The sequence below is a fragment of the Agrilus planipennis genome, unplaced genomic scaffold, assembly GCF_000699045.2.
Source record: "Agrilus planipennis isolate EAB-ADULT unplaced genomic scaffold, Apla_2.0 scaffold20, whole genome shotgun sequence".
Lineage (NCBI taxonomy): Eukaryota > Metazoa > Arthropoda > Insecta > Coleoptera > Buprestidae > Agrilus > Agrilus planipennis.
This window is the reverse complement of record NW_020439516.1, coordinates 807008-824638: the sequence shown is the minus strand read 5'-3', so window position 1 is coordinate 824638 and position 17631 is coordinate 807008. Positions and strand designations below refer to the sequence as shown.

The following is a 17631-nucleotide window of genomic DNA, read 5'->3' as shown; positions in this document are numbered from 1 at the left end:
ATAATAAAACAAATTATTTTTAATTGTTTATGCCTTCGTAATTTATTATAAAAATATTAAAACATTGTACAACGAATCATCTGAATATGTAACTACTTACTTACATAATATGCTCTAATTTATAATTATAATCAAAATAAATTATGTAGAAACTTCTTGGAATATTCGTATGTTGCAAACAAAACGGCAGTGGCCGGAATGGTTCTCACTAAAGTGGGTGTCAGTCCACTGTAAAGAGCTAAGACACTTTCAGTTTTGGCTATTTGCATCAACGCCAACATTAAACCTGTGTTTTGATTCATCACTTGTATGCGCGATTTCACTACGTCAACAGGATAAAATAATGTCCAAAAAACTAAACCACCCACCGAACCAGCAATCATTGTTTTCAGAAGACCTATGTCATCTTTCGTCTGTTCCGGACTCCTTAAAAACTCCCTTGTACCTACAACAGCATCTTTACCGTAAGTACATGAACATGCCTTCCTTAACACTACTAATATGCAACTAAAAACATTCCCTTGTATAATGCTAAACGATGAACCAAACTTTTCTCCATCCACAATACACTACCACCTACTTTCACCAATTGAATATTTCTCTCCCCTGCTTACCCATTTTACTATTTTTCCTTCCATCCTAACCTTTTTTAATACTTTCTCCTCTTCCCCCCACCCTATTTGTTTTCCTCCATCGTACAAAAAGTCACTTTCATGTATCCAACCAACTCTTCCATTCTGTTAACTCTCTCAATTCATCTCCTTGTTGTTTTCCCTCACTACTCACTTTTAACATTCCCTATTTTACTTTGCACTAATCAACTGCTATCTGTACACTACCACTCATCTACCCTGTCACTACCCCTTTCCCCATTCTCATTTTTAATAGCACTCTGGGTCAATTTCCTCTCCTACTTTCTCCTCTATCACACTTTAAAAACACAAGGAGTTACCCACCTTCATAACCACCGAAGAAGAAGAAATAACCCGGCATTTCTCGAACCAGCGTCGGTATCAACCCTCTAAACAATCCTTTGATTCCCTCCTCGCGAAAAATTTTAGCTGTAAGTTTCGAAGGTGTGGTGGGACTGACTTTCTTTCCTAATGCTTCCAGTCTCTTAATTTCTTCGTGCATCGCCTGTAGCTTGCATTTTACCAATTCGGTAGGACAAATTGCGAGGGAAGAAAAGAATGAAGCTAGGCATCCTGCTGAAGCATTACCTAGAGTACTCAAGTCTTTTACATCTTCAACATTGGTCAATCGCTGAATAAACTTCTGGCAGATACCATAACAAAGAAATAAAACGGAATTTTCAGTAACGTTGGTGACCAAAGCTGGTGTGGTTCCGGCATACAAACCCCGAACGACTCCGTCCGATATCAAAGTCTCTTTGAAACAAGTTACCATATTTGTATAAAGGGTAGGATACGTTTGCATTTTTACTTTTATTGTATCTAGAGGCTGTCCAACGTAAACCAAAGCTACACCTCCTAAATAAAAATATACACTCACATAATAAATTCATTTGTTTCTGTTTGTGCTGTCAAAAGCTTACCCAAACATCCTGCAGTGAAATCAATAACACTATCTTTCAAGTCCTCACTTTTAATTTCGGTTATTATATCAGCTTGAGACATTTCTTACTGCTCGTACGTAACCTTCGCTTGCTTGATATCTTTAATCTGCGTTTTCGGTCCGTATATTTATTTCCTTCAATTTTGAATTGATAAGCAATAGTTAGAAAATAAACATTTGATATCCACGCTTTTTTAATTTCCTAATCCGCAGGTTATGTTGTGTCGCCTCCAATTTGATTATCAGTAGCAAACGGAAAACCAATTCCAAACATTCTCATTTTACTTACACTAAATCAGACAATAATCTACTGTTTGACAATTATTAATAATTCATTTTAATCAACTTTAAATTTAAAGAAAGGTATGCAGATAAAATGTATAGAACAGCAAATATTTCTTCCCATTAATAGTAAACACATTATCAGTAATAATCAACAATAAACAATAACGAACTTTGTATTTAGCAACTTTAAATATGTAGAAATAGTGAATTTTATGGAATAGGTTGCAACAGTTAGAGCAAAACATTAAATTAGGATGTATCATGTATCATGTTTCTGGAAACGCATAAAAAACCTCAAATCAGTATTACAAATATTCTAATATAATATAAATTCCGTTTTTTCGTTTAATTTATACAAAACAATAATTAATTATCACGGAATCTAGAGAACACGGAAAGAAGCTGACATTTGAATTTAAATGCATGCGCCAAGTTCTCAAGATGGCGTCGATAGATCGTAGTAGATCATGCGTAGATCGTTGAAATCAAGCCACCCAAGCCAACACAATATGGCCTCAATCAGCTGATTTATTTGCATGTGAATCATTTAAATCACAATTTGCAACAATTTGTAAAAGTATTCTATACATTAATAACTAATTTATCGCAATATAACTAAAAAATACTGGAAATAGGCACATTATGAGAAAGCAGACTTGACACTTTTACAAAAGTTGGTGATGACGTTTATTAATAAATGATTAACAAAATAGTAATGACAATTTAACGACAGCTGACGGCACATAAACGACTTAAGCATTGTGTACGTGGAGTTTCTGCTAGTATTTATGTATACAAAAGAGTCTGTCAGTTAATGCAAAATATGAAATTGCTATAAATATAACGTAAATAACTCACTAGTGAGCAGCAAGATAGTCTTGATAATGATCATCCAAAATTGCAGGTAGCACAATATGTGGAAGGGTTCAGAAATGGATTCCAGTATTCCTGAAGGTGGAGGAACATCTTCTATGGAAAGTCCTCCCCAAACTCAAGAACTTATAGATTTAAAAGATCAATATGAACAACAACAAGTTCTCATTTCCCAATTAAAAGAAATGCTTCGCAAAAATGAGCAGACAACAGTAACACCTGAGAAAGTGGAGGAATATGCTAACACACTGAACCGAATGAGAGCAAAAGCCAAGCAAGGGAGATCACAAAAACAAGATAAGGAGCATAAAGATGGACCTACTGAAAGTAGAAGAGCTAGTACAGTCAACATCCAAGCAAAGGAAAAAATATTGCTTCTTCGACAAAAAGTTGAAGAGAACAAGTAATAAACTGATAAACTACTTTACTATACCTTAAATATAATTCTAATGTTGTTTTAGGGCAAAATTAGCAAAACGTGATAAAGATCATAAAGGTTTAGAAGAAATGGTTATACAATTAAAAGCCCAGCTGGATGATTCACAACAATTTATACATCAAACATCAATGAATCTATCAGTTGCTGAGCCTAAAGTGGAAAATCTCAATTCCAATTCCAGCTCTGAAGAGCTATACAATGCTTTGCTACTTAAAGAAAAGAGGATTGCAGATTTGAATAATAAAGTATTAAAACTGGAGGCAAATGTTCTTGACTTGCAGGAAAACTTGAAAGAAAAGGATTCTGTCATTGATGCAAGAACAAAAGCAATTACTCTAATGTCAGAAAATATGAGTAAAAAAAGTAAAGTGACAGTAGACGAACTAGAAGATACAAAAGAGCAAATGAAAAACATGCAGGCAAATTTTGTTGCTCTTGAAATGCAGCTAAATAATCAAAAGCAGAGTCTTTTGAAGCAACTCAAAGAGAAGAATAATGATATTGAAGAACTGAGTGCTAAGAATGTTGGACTTGAGGACATAATAAAGAACAATGAAGAGAAAATAAAAGAACTTGAAAGTCAAGGATCAGCAAGCATTGGAAGTCAAAATACAAAAAAGGGAAAGAAAAATACTCAATTGCAAAATAAGATAGCTGAACTTGAAAAGCTTCTAGCTGGCAAAGAAGAAGAACTGAAAGATTCTCAGAAACAAGTTGAAAATCTTCAAACCAAAATTGAAGAAGCTACTGATGAGAACAAAATTCTGATAAATAAATTGATGGAATTAGAAAAAGAAATTGAAAAGAAACAAGCTGAAAATGAGAGTAGCCTTAATAAGGTAAAAGAACTAGAAGATCAGTTAAAGGCTGTAAGTAAAGAAGAGACTATTAGGCTCCTTGAACAAACTGATACAGATGATGAAGTTAAAAAGTTGAAAAAACAATTAGATGAATACAACAAGAACATGATCAAAGTGAAAGCACAACATAAAAGTAAATTAAAAGAGTTAAATAAAAAATTAGACGACTTCAAAAAAATCAGCGATGTTAATGCCGAAATTGTTAAACTTCACATTGAAAATGCAAAACTAAAACAGCAACTATCTGAATTAGAATCAACAAAAGGTTTGTAATGATCAACTAAATTGTACTAATGTTTTTATTTCAACTGTGTTTCCTATATCCTGCATCACAAAGACTTTCTTGTCTTCCTTATATCTTTAAATGATTCTATTTTCTTTTACTATCACGTGGATTCTCTCTTGTTAAAGATCTTGCCAATAGATGGCTCTTTTCACGTTACGTGCTGAAATTAATCCATCTAATGCAGAAAATGAAATCGCGATCCTAACTTTTGAAGTTCTTTGACAACTTTTACTAGCGGATTGATTTTCTCAAAATAGAGAAAATTCATCCTCAACAAAAAATTAATTCGTGGTCATCACGCGTTTTTATTAGACACTGAATGTTTTGTCACTGGATGGACTTCCCCACGTTGAAAGTCATCCATTCAACACAAAAACAGATCGCCACCTTTAATCTAAATCTTTTAATCAGTCTACAGCTTTACATATACTCTGCTTCCATATCTGAAGACAAAGCCCTTCTCAAAGACGTTCCTTATAAGTTATAAACGCTCATATTTGTTCAATGATTTATCCTCTTGTCATTTTTGACCATTTAGAGGTCTTATTTTCAAAGTTAAACAGTTATTTCATAATTTTCTTTCAACTTTACCCCTGTTAAAGGATTCTAGAGTATAAGCCTAGGACACTTACCTATGTTCACTATTACTAGGAAATGTACCGTTTTGGGTACATGAGAGCGGACCTTACTTATTACGTATATCGATGTAAAGGATACTAGTACGTTGTAAGCCGCGTATTTCGTTCATCCGTCAACAGCTACTTTTTTAATGCACACGTGGTATTATCACGTGAACAATAGACCCGCCATCTATGGGAACGCAAATCGACACGAAATTTAGAATAAGACCATTCCATCTTATGGTCTGGAATCCATGTCCCTACTTTTGAAACTGAAACTTTCATTCTGAGAATATTACTTCCATAGCAATATTATAAACTTTTATAAACGTTTCCTCTTTTTTTACGTTAATTTTAGGTGACTCCGTCAACCCTGAAAAAGAAACCTTTATTGCTGCCTTAAGAGCAGGTAAATGTACACCAAGATAGTGAAAGAACAAATTAATCAAAAATGTCGTTTCAGAAATACAAGCTTATCAAGAAGAGGTAGCCACATTGAAAGACCAACTTAAAAATTTGTCCGTCCTTGAAAATGCTCAAGTAACCTCCGAAATAAACAATATCCATTTGGAAGAAAGAATAGACAACCTAGAAGCTGAAAAACGAAAACTGGAAGAAGATAAACAACTATTGACCGAAGAAAATTTGAATCTTTTAGAAAAGATAGAAGATTTAAAGCGCGAAAAACTAGACGTTTCTGCTCGTTTAGACCAATGCCTCCAAGAAAACATGGATCTTATCGATAAACTGGATAAACTCAGTGCAGAAAAAGTATCGTCAGCCGAAAGCATAGAAATAGTTGACGGACTCACTCAACAAGAGAAACTCGAACTGGAAGCTTACCAGAAGAGTCTGGAAACAACCCTCGATGACTCAGGCAAATGTGAGGAGCATCTGGAACAAAATGTTGAACTCAATGAAAGTGTCAATCAGTTAACAGAAGAAACGTCGGATCTGTTGAGAAAAATTGAACTCTTCACCGAAGAAAGACGAGAAGTCATGGAGAAAATGGAATCTATAACAACAGACAATAATCAATTACAATTGAAAATAAAAGAGATTGAAAATAACCGCGACATTCTAGCAGAAACATATGAACAACTTCAAAACGACAAGGAGAAATTAGATAACAAACTTGAAGAACTAGAAAGCGAAAATGCCAAATTAAAGGTGGAAATCGAAGAATTGAAAAGCAACATGGAAGTTAAACATGGAAACATTGTGGAAGAAACCATCAATTTGGAAAAAGTAGCTCCCCTACATGCTGATGCTTCTCAAGACATAAACAAGAAACTCCAAGAAGAAATAGTGGAGTACAAATCTTTAATTGAAATTCAAAAGCAAGAGATTAAAGACTTGAAACTCCAGTTGCTTTCTTCAAACACGTCTGACGATTTAAAGCAAGAACTTGCTAACCTCGAACTTCAATACGAAGCGTTATTGTCAGAAAACCAGAAATTAAAAGAAGCTGTCAAAACGAACTCCGAATTAGTCCACGAAAAAGACTCGATCGAAGAGCAACTACGCGATGCGAAGAAGAAAACTCACGACTTAGAAACGAAACTTACGAACGCACTGGCGGAAATTAACGGATATAAATCGGAGCTCCAGGAGAAGAGCGAAGAACTAAACTCGTCTAATAATCAACTAACACTTTTGCAAGAAAAAATTGAAGATCAACAAGCAGAACTATCACATTATGAAAGCACCATCAACCATCTAAACTCTCTCGTATCAGATTTGACTGACAAAAGCAATGAGCTTAACTCACTGAAAGAAATGTTTGAAAAGGACATGAAGCATATCGAAGATTACGAAGAAGAGCTAGCCAGAAATTCTGAAATTATCGTTCATTTAGAAAGCGAATTGAAAAAGTTGAATATGAAGATTCATGAGACTGAGCAGTTGTTAGATTCCAAAGATGAGGAAATTGAAAAATTGAAGAAGGAAAGAGAAACTAACGAAGTCCTCATCATTAATTTACGTGAAGAAGTGAACAGTAAAGACGAGAAATTCCATAAAGTATGTGATCAGCTACGAGAAAAGTGTAACGCTATGCAGAATCAAATAGAACATAACCAGGATTCTATGAAGGACATCAGGACTCCGTTGGAAGGCAGAATAAAAGAAATGGAAGACAAAAACAAGGAGCAACTCGAAAAGATGAAAAAACTGGCAGCAAATTTGAAGAAAAAGTCATTGCAGTGTCAAGAACTTGAAAAGCGCGTTTCTGAAATGACCAAAACCGTTGAAGATGAAGTTACCGAAAAGGAAAAACTACAGGTCGAAGTTAAAGAAAAGGATGAAGCATTGTCAGAAAAAAGGCAAGAAGTTGAAGAATTGCGCGGAAAACTTGAGGAAATTACCACGAAACTGCAAGCATTTGAAGAAAGAGAAAATGACCTAGGACGAATTCAAAACGAGAATGCTCAATTACGAAGCCAAATTAATCAATACATCGCCATTAACAACGATTTGCAGAACATAAAAACTGACTACGAAACTCAGATCGCTGCTTTTTCAGATGAGATGGAAATCATGCGTTCTAATATCAACAACGCCATGAACATTGAGATAACCAGAAAAGACGAGATGATAAACGAGTTAAATGAAAAAATTGAGGCACTGAAATACAATCACGACACGAGTCTCAACGCTGCACAAGTAAAGATTCAGGAATTGGAGATGTACATTGAGACACAGGAAGCTGAGTTGTCCAAATATAAAATTAAAGCTAACAAATTGGAAGAGGGATTGCTGGTAGTGGAAGAAAGACGTGCTTCTTTAGAAAGGAGAGCTATCGAATTGGGTGCCCAACTCGAAGAAAAGTCGCACAACTACGAAGAGATATCGCACACAGAAGACATATTAGAACAAAGACTCAGTGCGTTGCTCATTCATGATGAAATAATCGAGAAACGTTTGCAAGAAACAACAAATGAAAACCATGACCTTTCTGAACGAAACCGTTTCCTTTTGGACGAAAATAGCAGACTACGAGAAGAGCTCAGCTCTGCCTCTGGAAAAATTGTGGATGTTTCTGATTTTCTTGAAAGAATATCGTTTTTGGAAAGCGAAAATGCAAAACTTACAGATGATGCCATAAATCTTGAGAACGAACTTAAGAGATTACAACACGATCTGAACAAGAAACTGCTTGACAAAGAGCAAGAATTAGACGCGTTAGAAAATGAACTTCAGAACCAAATACAGATAAACTCGAACGAACGTAAAAATCTTCTAGCCCAATCAGAACACCTCCAAGACCAACTTAAAGAAAGTCAGGAAAATCAAGAACTTCTACAAGAAGAAATAAACAGCTATGAGAAAAAATTAACTGTAATGCGAAATGATTTACAAAATACAACAGCAGAACTTCAAAAAATAAAAATCGACAATGAAAATAATGTAGCAATTATTCAACAGTTACAAAATGTACAAGAGCAAAGCGTCGAAAGCAAAGTTCCTAGTGTAGCATCGTATTTCGGAAGTGCACCCCAACAGTTGTTTGAACCAGAACCCCAAAAAGATGATGCACGTAATGAAGAACTTTTACATGAGTTAGAAGCTACAAATAAGATACTCGACAATGTGAAACACGACAAAAGCTGTCTAGAATCTAAAATTTTGGAAATGGAAGAACACATTTCTAAGTTAAATTCTGAAATTTTAAACTACAAACAACTACAAGCCCATCACGTGTCTAAACAAGTAGTTGATGAAATATTAAACGTTGCCGAAAAGAAAGTTTCTGAGCAAGAACAGGCACAGACTCCTAACACCAGTGTTCCACATCAAAATCAAGAACTTGTCAGTATTAATTGGGGCAATTTCGACAATAACGATCCATTCGGCTTCGTGAATGAAGAAAAATTCGAATCTACTCATGCAGTTGAACACGCAAATGCTCCTGTGCCTAATGTCTCTACGGAGCTCGAACATAAACTAAAAACGTTGGAATTCATGCTCTTTAATGCAGAAAAGGAAAGAGACGAGGCGCTTGCTCAATGCAATCAACTCACCAATGAGTTGGCAGAACTCATTTACGAAAAGGAACAACGTAGATTTTCTCAAGAAATCCCTCCTCAACAACTTCATCAAGATGTAATAGATTCAGGGATAGTTCCTCTTCAGAAGGCACACATTTCTGAACAAGACCGCAAAGAACTTCAAAATATAGAATTCGAACCAGTTCATTTTACAAAAACTGATGGTTCTCAACCCGTTGAAGAAGTTGTAGGACCTCCAAAAACTGCCTACTTGGAATATAATCCCGAAAATGATAAAAAAAATTCAGGTCAGCAGGTAACACCTCCTGTGACTAGTGATATTTTTGAAAATGACGACGGATGGGGCTGGGGACCTGACGAAGCTAAACTTGAAGAAGAGCGCACCCAAAAAGAGGCAAGAAGTAACCTCGAAATCGATACCAATCCACGTATTGAACAATTGGAGGAAAGAATCCGGGTCCTTGAACTTGACAGGGAACGTCACCTGGAAGAAATACGTCAACTACAAGTTAAGGCCGGAAAGTTGATCAAGAAAGTGAAGGAACTCAAGAACCAAAACGATAAACTAACAGCTCAAAAGTCGCGAACTGACGAATTCGGCGACTTGGAAAATACAATCCAGGAAGAACTTAAATCGCAAATAAGCAATCTCGAGAAGAGAATCAAAGAAATCAACAACGAATTAGACAAAGAACGTCGAGAGAAGAACAATCTTTTACAACGCGTCGATGTTTTAACAGCGTCACACGAGAGAATGCTGGAAATGAAGGAAAAACAAGATATCGAAATGTTAGGATGGCAACAAAGGAATCGGGAATTAGCTTCAAAACTGGAGCAGCTCGAGTGGGGCGATGGTGATCACGAATCTCCCAAAAAACAACCCACACAATTCAAGCAGCAAACTGATACTAATGAAAATGAAAGCAATCATGAACTGCTTGCAAAAATTAATGAATTGAATGAAACAATCAAAGAACTCGTTCTAGACAACGAGGAATTACAACTACTACTCGAAGAGCAGCGCAATCTGAGAATTTCTCTCGAACGTTCCAAATCATTAGAACCGTCTTCCGAAAACATGAAATCTGAAGCAGAATATACAACACTCCTTACTGAACATACCAAATTAAAAGAAAGTACAACTTTAATAGAAAAGGAATTAAACATGTTGAAACAAGAATTGGAAGAAAAATCTGAACTAGAAAAGGTAATTTTTGAGTTACAGCAACAGAAAACTAAATTAGAAGAAAACTTAAAAGAAAATAACGAACACGTCGCAGAGCTACAACATAAAATTCAAAATCAAAATAAACAACTAGAAGATTCTTCCAACTTAAGAGAAAAATTAACTAGTATTGAGCAAGAAAATTCGAGACTTGTTTCTGAAGTAAATTCTCTGACTATGACAATACAACAACTTAAATCGGCCAATGTTAATAGTGATGAACTTGCTACAACTATTGAGGCATTGAACAAAGAAAAATCCGATCTATTTAACGCCCTTCAAGAAAGCAACGTCCAAGTGCAAAACCTCAACGACATGCTTTCGGAAGCCACCGTTCAGATTCTGTCACTCGAAAAACAATTGGCGAAATCAACTTCTGACGAGCAAAGTTTTGAAATCCAATATCAAGAAAAGCTTACTGAACTCAACGAAACAAAGACAGAATTAACTACGTTATCGCAAAAACTAAACGAGTATGAGAAGGAGCTATCAGTAAATTCAGAAAAATATAGTGACATTGAAAAACGACTCCAAGAGAAGACAGAAGCTTGTGCAAATTTCGAAATCCAACTCGCCGAACATGTCGAGCAACTCGATCACCTTAAGCACGAATTAACAGAGAAAAATCAACAATTGGAATCATTAATTTCTAAATTGGAAACTAACGAATCTGAATACGAAAGTAAATTAGCGACAACAATTCAGCAACTAACCGAAGAATGGTCTCAGAGGGTTGATCAACGTGGTACAGACGTGGCAGAAAGTTGGAAGTTGCACTTGGAATCCAGGGAAACGGAATTCATGCAATTGGAACAACAGCTACGAAAGGAAATTTTCGAATTGGAATCGAAATTCAACGTACTTGTCAATGAGAATAACGAATTGAGGAGAAACGTTGATGCCGAGATAAGAAACGAAGTCGATCGAGTCTCAGCTCTTCAACAGCAAATCGTCGATGGTCAGGAGATGATAAAACAGCTAACGCTGTCATTAGAAACAAACCAACGAGAAATCGAGTCGCTAAATGAGAAACTTAAAAATCAAGAACTACTTACTGAAAAATTGCAGTCGGAATTACAAGAGAAAAATAACAGTGTTGTCTCTTATGAAAATATTGTTAAAGAAAAGGATGCTTTAGTAAACGAAAAACAGAGCATGTGTGAAAACCTCCATAAAGAATTGGAAAAATTCAAAGAAGCATTCAATGAAAATCTGCATTCTTTGAACAACTGCCAAAAAGAATTGGCTTCCGAAAGAGAAATGAGATATTCAATTGAAAAACTTAATGACGATAGCAAAAACTACATCCAATCGATTTCCCAAAGGCTCGAAGAAACCGCCGCAAAACTGACTAACGCCAACAAAACAATATCTGCCCTAGAAAATCAAGTTAAAGAGCACGAAGAGCGCATTTCGAATCTTTTAAAAGATATTCAAGACAAGGAGTCTCAATTAAATGCGTACACCCAGCAAAATACGAATCTGGAAGCCCTCACGGTTGAATTACGAAATAAAGATTCAGTTATCGATCAGATGCAGGCGCTACTTTCAGAAAAAGAAAGGGAATTCACCTACATTTTGGAACTGAAAATGCAACAAAAAGATTCTCTCCTTGAAGACGAAGCAGAAAAGATCAATGCTCTTAAACAAAGACTGTCGCAAACCGAAACACACTACGAAGAAATTTTGATGGCCAAAGAATCGGACCTACAGCTCCTACAAGCAACTGTTCAGGAATATTCTAATAAAATCGACGAAATCAACGCGATCAAAGAACAACTAATAAATAAAGAGAAAGAATGCGAGAATTTAAACAAGGCTTTGGATGAACAGAAGGTCAAATTAGATGGTTATCGTAACTCTTATGAGCAGCTAGAGCAACAAAATGAAGAATTAATGGAAGAAAAGAAACAGGTTGTTGAACTGCACAAAATCATAGAAGACCAAGTTCTACGAATCGAAGACTTAAAGAAACAAGTCTTTGAAAAGAGTAAAGATTACGATTCATTGATTGCCGAAATGGAAATACAAACAACCCCGAGATCGTCAACCGCAGAAGCTGCTCCAGAAGTTCGTAAAATTATCCAACAAAACTACGAAACTCAAAAGGTTGATAATAGAAGACAACTTCAGGAAGATGACACCAGTGAACCCGTCAGCAGAGCAGAATTGGACTTGGCTCTTTACATGCTCCACCAGAGGGACGTCAGATGTGAAGAATTGACTTTAGAACTGACGCAACTCCTTGAAGAAAGAGACACGTTGCAACTGAAGCTCTCCAATGCGTTAAGAGAAAAAGAAGATCTAAGGCGTAAAGCTCAGTTTGAACAAGGGGTCGAGAAGGGGAGAAAAGATGGAGAGGATGAGAAAACTACTGCTTCTGGCACTGGCGCAATTCCAAAAAGTAACAGTGCGTCTGCTACAGTTCTTGGTGCTACTGGAACTGAACTTGCAGCTGAAGTTACAGAAGGAGATTTGAAGACCAAAGAGAATTCGCTAAATAACAAGTACGTAAAAAATGTAAATAATGTGCAAAATTGGTGTTGGTTTTCGTCTTGATCTTGTCTACGTCTCTAAGACTTGACCAAAATCAAAACCGAATTTCCACAGTTTTACAGTATGTGATTATGTCGACATTCATATTCAGGAAGTACCTACCACTCATGAAAATTGCAGTAATTTTTACAAAGACCATTAAATTTGCTTTACAATTGCTACAAAGCTATTCGATGTGTCTATATGATAAAAAAAAACTAAATGTGCACAGTCTCGGTCCATCTTATATTGAAGATCATCATGAATTTCTCATATGATTAATCTGCACAAATTTTCAGACTTTTGGAGTTGAAATCTATAGGGTATCGTAAAGACAAAACCATTCTGGACGAGCAAGAGCAGAGAAGGTTACAAGAATTGACGATTCTTCAACAATATCAAGACGTTGGAGCAATGTTACCCCCGGAAGCTGCAGCCAAACTCATGCACGATGCAACCTACACTCTGTGTAAGTATTTCAACTTTGAACAAAACGTCATCATCATAAGGTTGTCAGTCCTAAGACTGGTTGGGCATGCATCTCCACTCATTTCTATCCTGAGCTAATCTTCGCATTTTCCTAACACTAGAACATCCTGCATCCTTAATTATTTGCGAACAGTAATCTAATCTAGGCCTACCTCTACTCTTCTTAACTCATGTTTTCTCTTGTAACATGTCTCTGACTAGACCTTCATGCCTGAGAAGGTGTCCTACCAATCTATCTCGCCTATTTCTTATTGACTTCCATGGAGTCCTCTGTTCTCCTATTCTTTCTAATACCTCTTCACTTCTAACCTTCTCTGGTAAAGGTCTAGATGATAGACCCACACCCTTTCGAAAGAGGAGGTCTCCCACACCACTGTACCATAAAAAGTTTGTGGCGGTCTCACCCCCATAAAAAGTTATGGTGGTTCAAAGTTAATAAATATGCCAATTTTTATACATTTCTTGGCATGTAAATATTTATATAGTCATTCTTAAACAATATTCAAAGGTAAAACTAATGAAAAATACATAAAAATATTGAGTTATATAAAACATTATTTAAATATCTTTATCAATAGCGTAGGTTAGGTTAGGTTATCGGGTTTTGTTCAAGTGACCACCCTCTTTCGATCCCCCACCTCCATCCGCTTGAAAATATTTTTTTTATTGAATTTTATTTGAATTATGGTGTATGAAAATTGACAAAATAATCAACTTTCAACCGCCATAATTTTTTATGGGGGTGAGACCGTCACAATTTTTTTATGGTGTTTTACTCAGGTGGCCACCCTCTTTCGATCCCCCCTACCCCCACCCCCATCTAACCCCCATAACTTTTTATAGGGGTGAAACCGCCACGTACTTTTTATGGTACAGTGGTGGGGGAGACCTCCTCTTTCGATCCCACCAACCCCCACCCCTGCAGGGGCCATCATCTAGACATTTACCTCTTCTCTATCCACGGTGTACTCATCATTCGCTTGTAACACCTCATTTCGAACCATTCTAAAGTAATCGATTGCGAGAGTAGAAATTACTTCATTTTATTGAAGGCGGCTCGAACCTGTGCTATCCTCTACTCCTTCCGTCCAGTCCGGACTTATCTGACTTCCTAGATAAAGTATTGTTTTGACAATAGTTAAAGGCAAATATCTCTAATTCCTCCTTGCTTGAAACCAATACAGCTATATCACCTGCATGTCAAAACGTAAATCGGAAAAATTCTGTACAACAAAATTTTATTGCTTCGCGCAAATTTACCGTTATTTGTTATTTATAATAACAATAATTAAACCGGGTTTGTTATTATCTTATAAACGTAATACAGCAATTATTGACACAATTTATGTATGAGCTTCCTGTTTTGGTACCAGTATGTTTACTGACGCATTTTTTTAGCCCGAGATGTACAAAGTCCGTCTAAGGTGCTGTTGAATTGGTTATGGGGGCGAAGTACTCCTAAAAATTAAAAAAAAAAAGTTTCTTTTCTACAACACTTTCGTTTGCATTTATTACTGCTCCTGTTGAAATGTGATAAAATGAGTCCTGTTTTGAAAATGATTTCCCGCTTTTGTATTTTATTAACTTAAAAATGTAATTAGTTGTATAAATGCCTTTTATATGTAATAAGATAAAAGTTTAATGTGGCTGTTGATGTTGTACCTATATACATATAAATACAATAAAAAAATAGTGCCTACATGCAATAAACTAAATAAATAAATAAACTGTAAAGATGCCTTAATGTGTAATTATTTTTGAAGGTAGTTATGTTCACGGTAAGTAAAAAAATTAAATTATGTTTTTGTTATAACTGAATAGGAACCGTATTTTTTTTTTCAAAATTTGGGATGTCATGTTCTCCGAAACTACTGAATATACCAATCCAAAAAACTTGGTTGAATTCAATTCAAGTTATCCAACACTGAAAATATACTTCAAAAGTCATATTGTCAAGTCATATTTCCAAAATTGATAAAACTAAAATTATGGAAACCTGGATTAAACCAACTTTATTTTTTTATTTATTATAGCGACCTTCAAGATTTTACGAAATTCTCGATAAAAAATAAATAATATCCTGGCATATCTGTCCCAAGTAAAACAAGATTAAATAAGCAAATTATTTGATTGATGACCAAAAATGTGCCAAAACAGACCGAAAAATCCAAAATAATTCACGCATACACAGAGTTGCTTCCAGAATCCTTATTTTTAGACTTAACACCATGTATCTTTTTAACTGCTAACAATTCGATTGTGTGTTTTACACTTTAATATTTCGAAAATGTTCTACATATTTTGGTAAAATTTTACTAACACTTTGTTATGTTTATGTAATGACTATGCACCTGATATATGCTTAATCCAACACTGGAAGTATGAAATATTATAAATTTCTCATTCGTTTACCAAAACGCCTCGATATTTTTAAGCTAAAAAGTGTTTTGTTTACAAAAGCGCAAAAATGAAACTCATGTGCAGACGTACGAATGTAAACATCATAATTAATTAGCACGAGCAAATAATGTTGGACAAAGTGCACATGTTTGCATATAATATCTGGACAATTTTAGTAATTAACACCCTGAAGGTAGCCCTGACTAAATGCCAATAAACACCGAGGCATATTTTGAATTTTAACCGAACGACATCACATACATACATCTGACGCATTTATCTAAGTGCATCACTTGGTGCATTTATAAATACACAATGCGTTTTTCAATTTGTTAAGTACCTACGATATGAATCACAAAACATTTTCGAATGTTTACACACAACTAATACTAGAAAAATGTAAACAAAACAGAATCAAGATTACCAAACAATAATTGTTACAGTTTATTAGAAACTGAATCTGGCGTCAATCTACCAAGAAAAAGTACATACGCCCAAATTTCTAAAATACACTAGCGGAGTGGTAGTACTTGGGTATATTTTTAATGAAACACTAAAAAGCATGCATTAAATGTGATAGGATTCTGAATGAAATTTATCAGAAACCAAAAACCCCCAATCGTTTAACTTTCCCACTAAGTAGGGTAGGATAGGGATTTGCATGACACCAATTGATAAGGGAATGTTCTATTGTTTGGTAATTGACAAGTCTCCAGCAGTTTTAGCAGAGATTCGCTTTGGTCGTCAAATTTTACAGAAAAACGGCAAATATCTTGATAGATCAAGTGCACGATTTAGTTAAGAATAGTTCTGTTAATGGAATCCGTTGCGATTCGCGGTAAACCTTTTGAAAGATCATTAACACTACACAAAAACAGTACAGATCATATAGGCTTTCTTGTCAGAAATGGGAAATTCTTTAGCACGGGTTTAGGACTCCTCTACAACGAGAATTTGCTGGAAATAGAAGGGTGCAATGTTGTTGGAACGAAGGGCAAAAGTAACAGTAAAATTATCAAAGAAGTTGAACTGCAACAGTTAGGTCCAGTTTTATTTACGAACATATGACTAAAAAGTAAATAGTTTTGTAACTTTTAATTTTAGAAGAAGTAATTGCAAATAAACTGCAAAACATCGTGATTCACGATAAACTATTTGAAAGACCTTTAACACTACTCAAAGACAAGTAGAGGTCATATTGGCTTTCTTGTCAAAAATAGGAAATTCTTTAGCTTGGTTTAGGTCTCTTTTGCAACAATAATTTGCGGGAAATAGAAGGGTGCAATGTTGTTGGGATGAAAGTCAAAAGGAACACTAAAATTATCAACGACGTTGGACTGTTACAGTTAGGTCCAATTTGATTTACGAAGATATGACTATAACTTTTAATTTAAGAAAAAATAATTACGAACTAATTGTTTGTCTTAGGAAAAAGAAGAGGATTCAACTAGCTGCTAATGCGGAGATAACTCCTTGGGTGTCGAAAGTCAATTTAGTTTTCTAAACCTTTTTATGTTAAATTGTAATTTCACATCAATAACTCCGTTCCCTAAATAAATTATTTATTGAACACCAGCCTACTGAAATGAGTCCTCTGTTCTATCGCTATCCAAACACGCTACCAAATCCGTTCATTACAACCATCAGGTGGGTACTCGAAAAGAACTGGCGAATCAATCAATAAAAAAGCACAGTGCTTTTATAATAAATAATTTCAAAGAATGCTTTTCAGGCGATAACTTCATTAATAAATAACTATTGGCTTTATCACCAGGATGATCATCGTTTTTCGAATAAAATTAAGATAACAGTAATTACTCGATCGCAAATCAGCCGCATATCTATATTATACTCCCGTTTATCTCCGATAAATTTTATAAACCTACATTTTCGAATTAATAACACGATAACCTGACAATGTAGTTTATAATACATAATAATATACACACACCCAGTTGAGTAGCTCGACTATTTAAATATTTATAGTTCACGTGGGTAAATATTAACCTTTACTTCACCCCGCAAAATAGCAAG

General features: G+C 35.3%; 2 protein-coding genes across 3 annotated transcripts; one reads left to right on the top strand and one right to left on the bottom strand.

The window, feature by feature from the left end:
* Positions 1-13: 13 nt before the first annotated feature.
* Positions 14-1943, bottom strand: LOC108738463 (mitochondrial ornithine transporter 1). Its single transcript, XM_018471893.1, has 3 exons — positions 1556-1943; positions 957-1490; positions 14-445 (listed from the first exon to the last, which is right to left on the bottom strand). Exons 1-3 carry the CDS (start codon positions 1635-1637, stop codon positions 132-134), a joined length of 930 nt encoding a protein of 309 aa, XP_018327395.1. The 5' UTR covers positions 1638-1943; the 3' UTR covers positions 14-131.
* A 452-nt stretch (positions 1944-2395) lies between these two features.
* On the top strand, positions 2396-14896 carry LOC108738442 (protein lava lamp). 2 transcript variants are annotated; one of them, XM_018471852.2, is made up of 7 exons: positions 2396-2623; positions 2765-3136; positions 3195-4297; positions 5297-5347; positions 5402-12680; positions 13008-13177; positions 14596-14896. In XM_018471852.2, the coding sequence occupies exons 2-7, from the start codon at positions 2775-2777 to the stop codon at positions 14664-14666; spliced, it is 9036 nt and encodes a 3011-aa protein (XP_018327354.1). In that variant the 5' UTR covers positions 2396-2623; positions 2765-2774; the 3' UTR covers positions 14667-14896. The 2 variants fall into 2 exon arrangements, with proteins under 2 accessions (XP_018327354.1, XP_018327353.1); XM_018471851.1 differs by having other exon boundaries at positions 2396-2705.
* Positions 14897-17631: the final 2735 nt, after the last annotated feature.

Coding starts and splice junctions, on each gene's coding strand:
- LOC108738442 (XM_018471852.2), top strand. CDS start 2,775: ATGTGGAAGGGTTCAGAAATGGATTCCAGTATTCCTGAAGGTGGAGGA. Junction 4,298..5,296: donor TGAATTAGAATCAACAAAAG/GTTTGTAATGAT, acceptor CGTTAATTTTAG/GTGACTCCGTCAACCCTGAA. Junction 12,681..13,007: donor GAGAATTCGCTAAATAACAA/GTACGTAAAAAA, acceptor ACAAATTTTCAG/ACTTTTGGAGTTGAAATCTA.
- LOC108738463 (XM_018471893.1), bottom strand. CDS start 1,637: ATGTCTCAAGCTGATATAATAACCGAAATTAAAAGTGAGGACTTGAAA. Junction 1,491..1,555: donor TTTCACTGCAGGATGTTTGG/GTAAGCTTTTGA, acceptor ATTTTTATTTAG/GAGGTGTAGCTTTGGTTTAC. Junction 446..956: donor CTTCTTCGGTGGTTATGAAG/GTGGGTAACTCC, acceptor ATGCTGTTGTAG/GTACAAGGGAGTTTTTAAGG.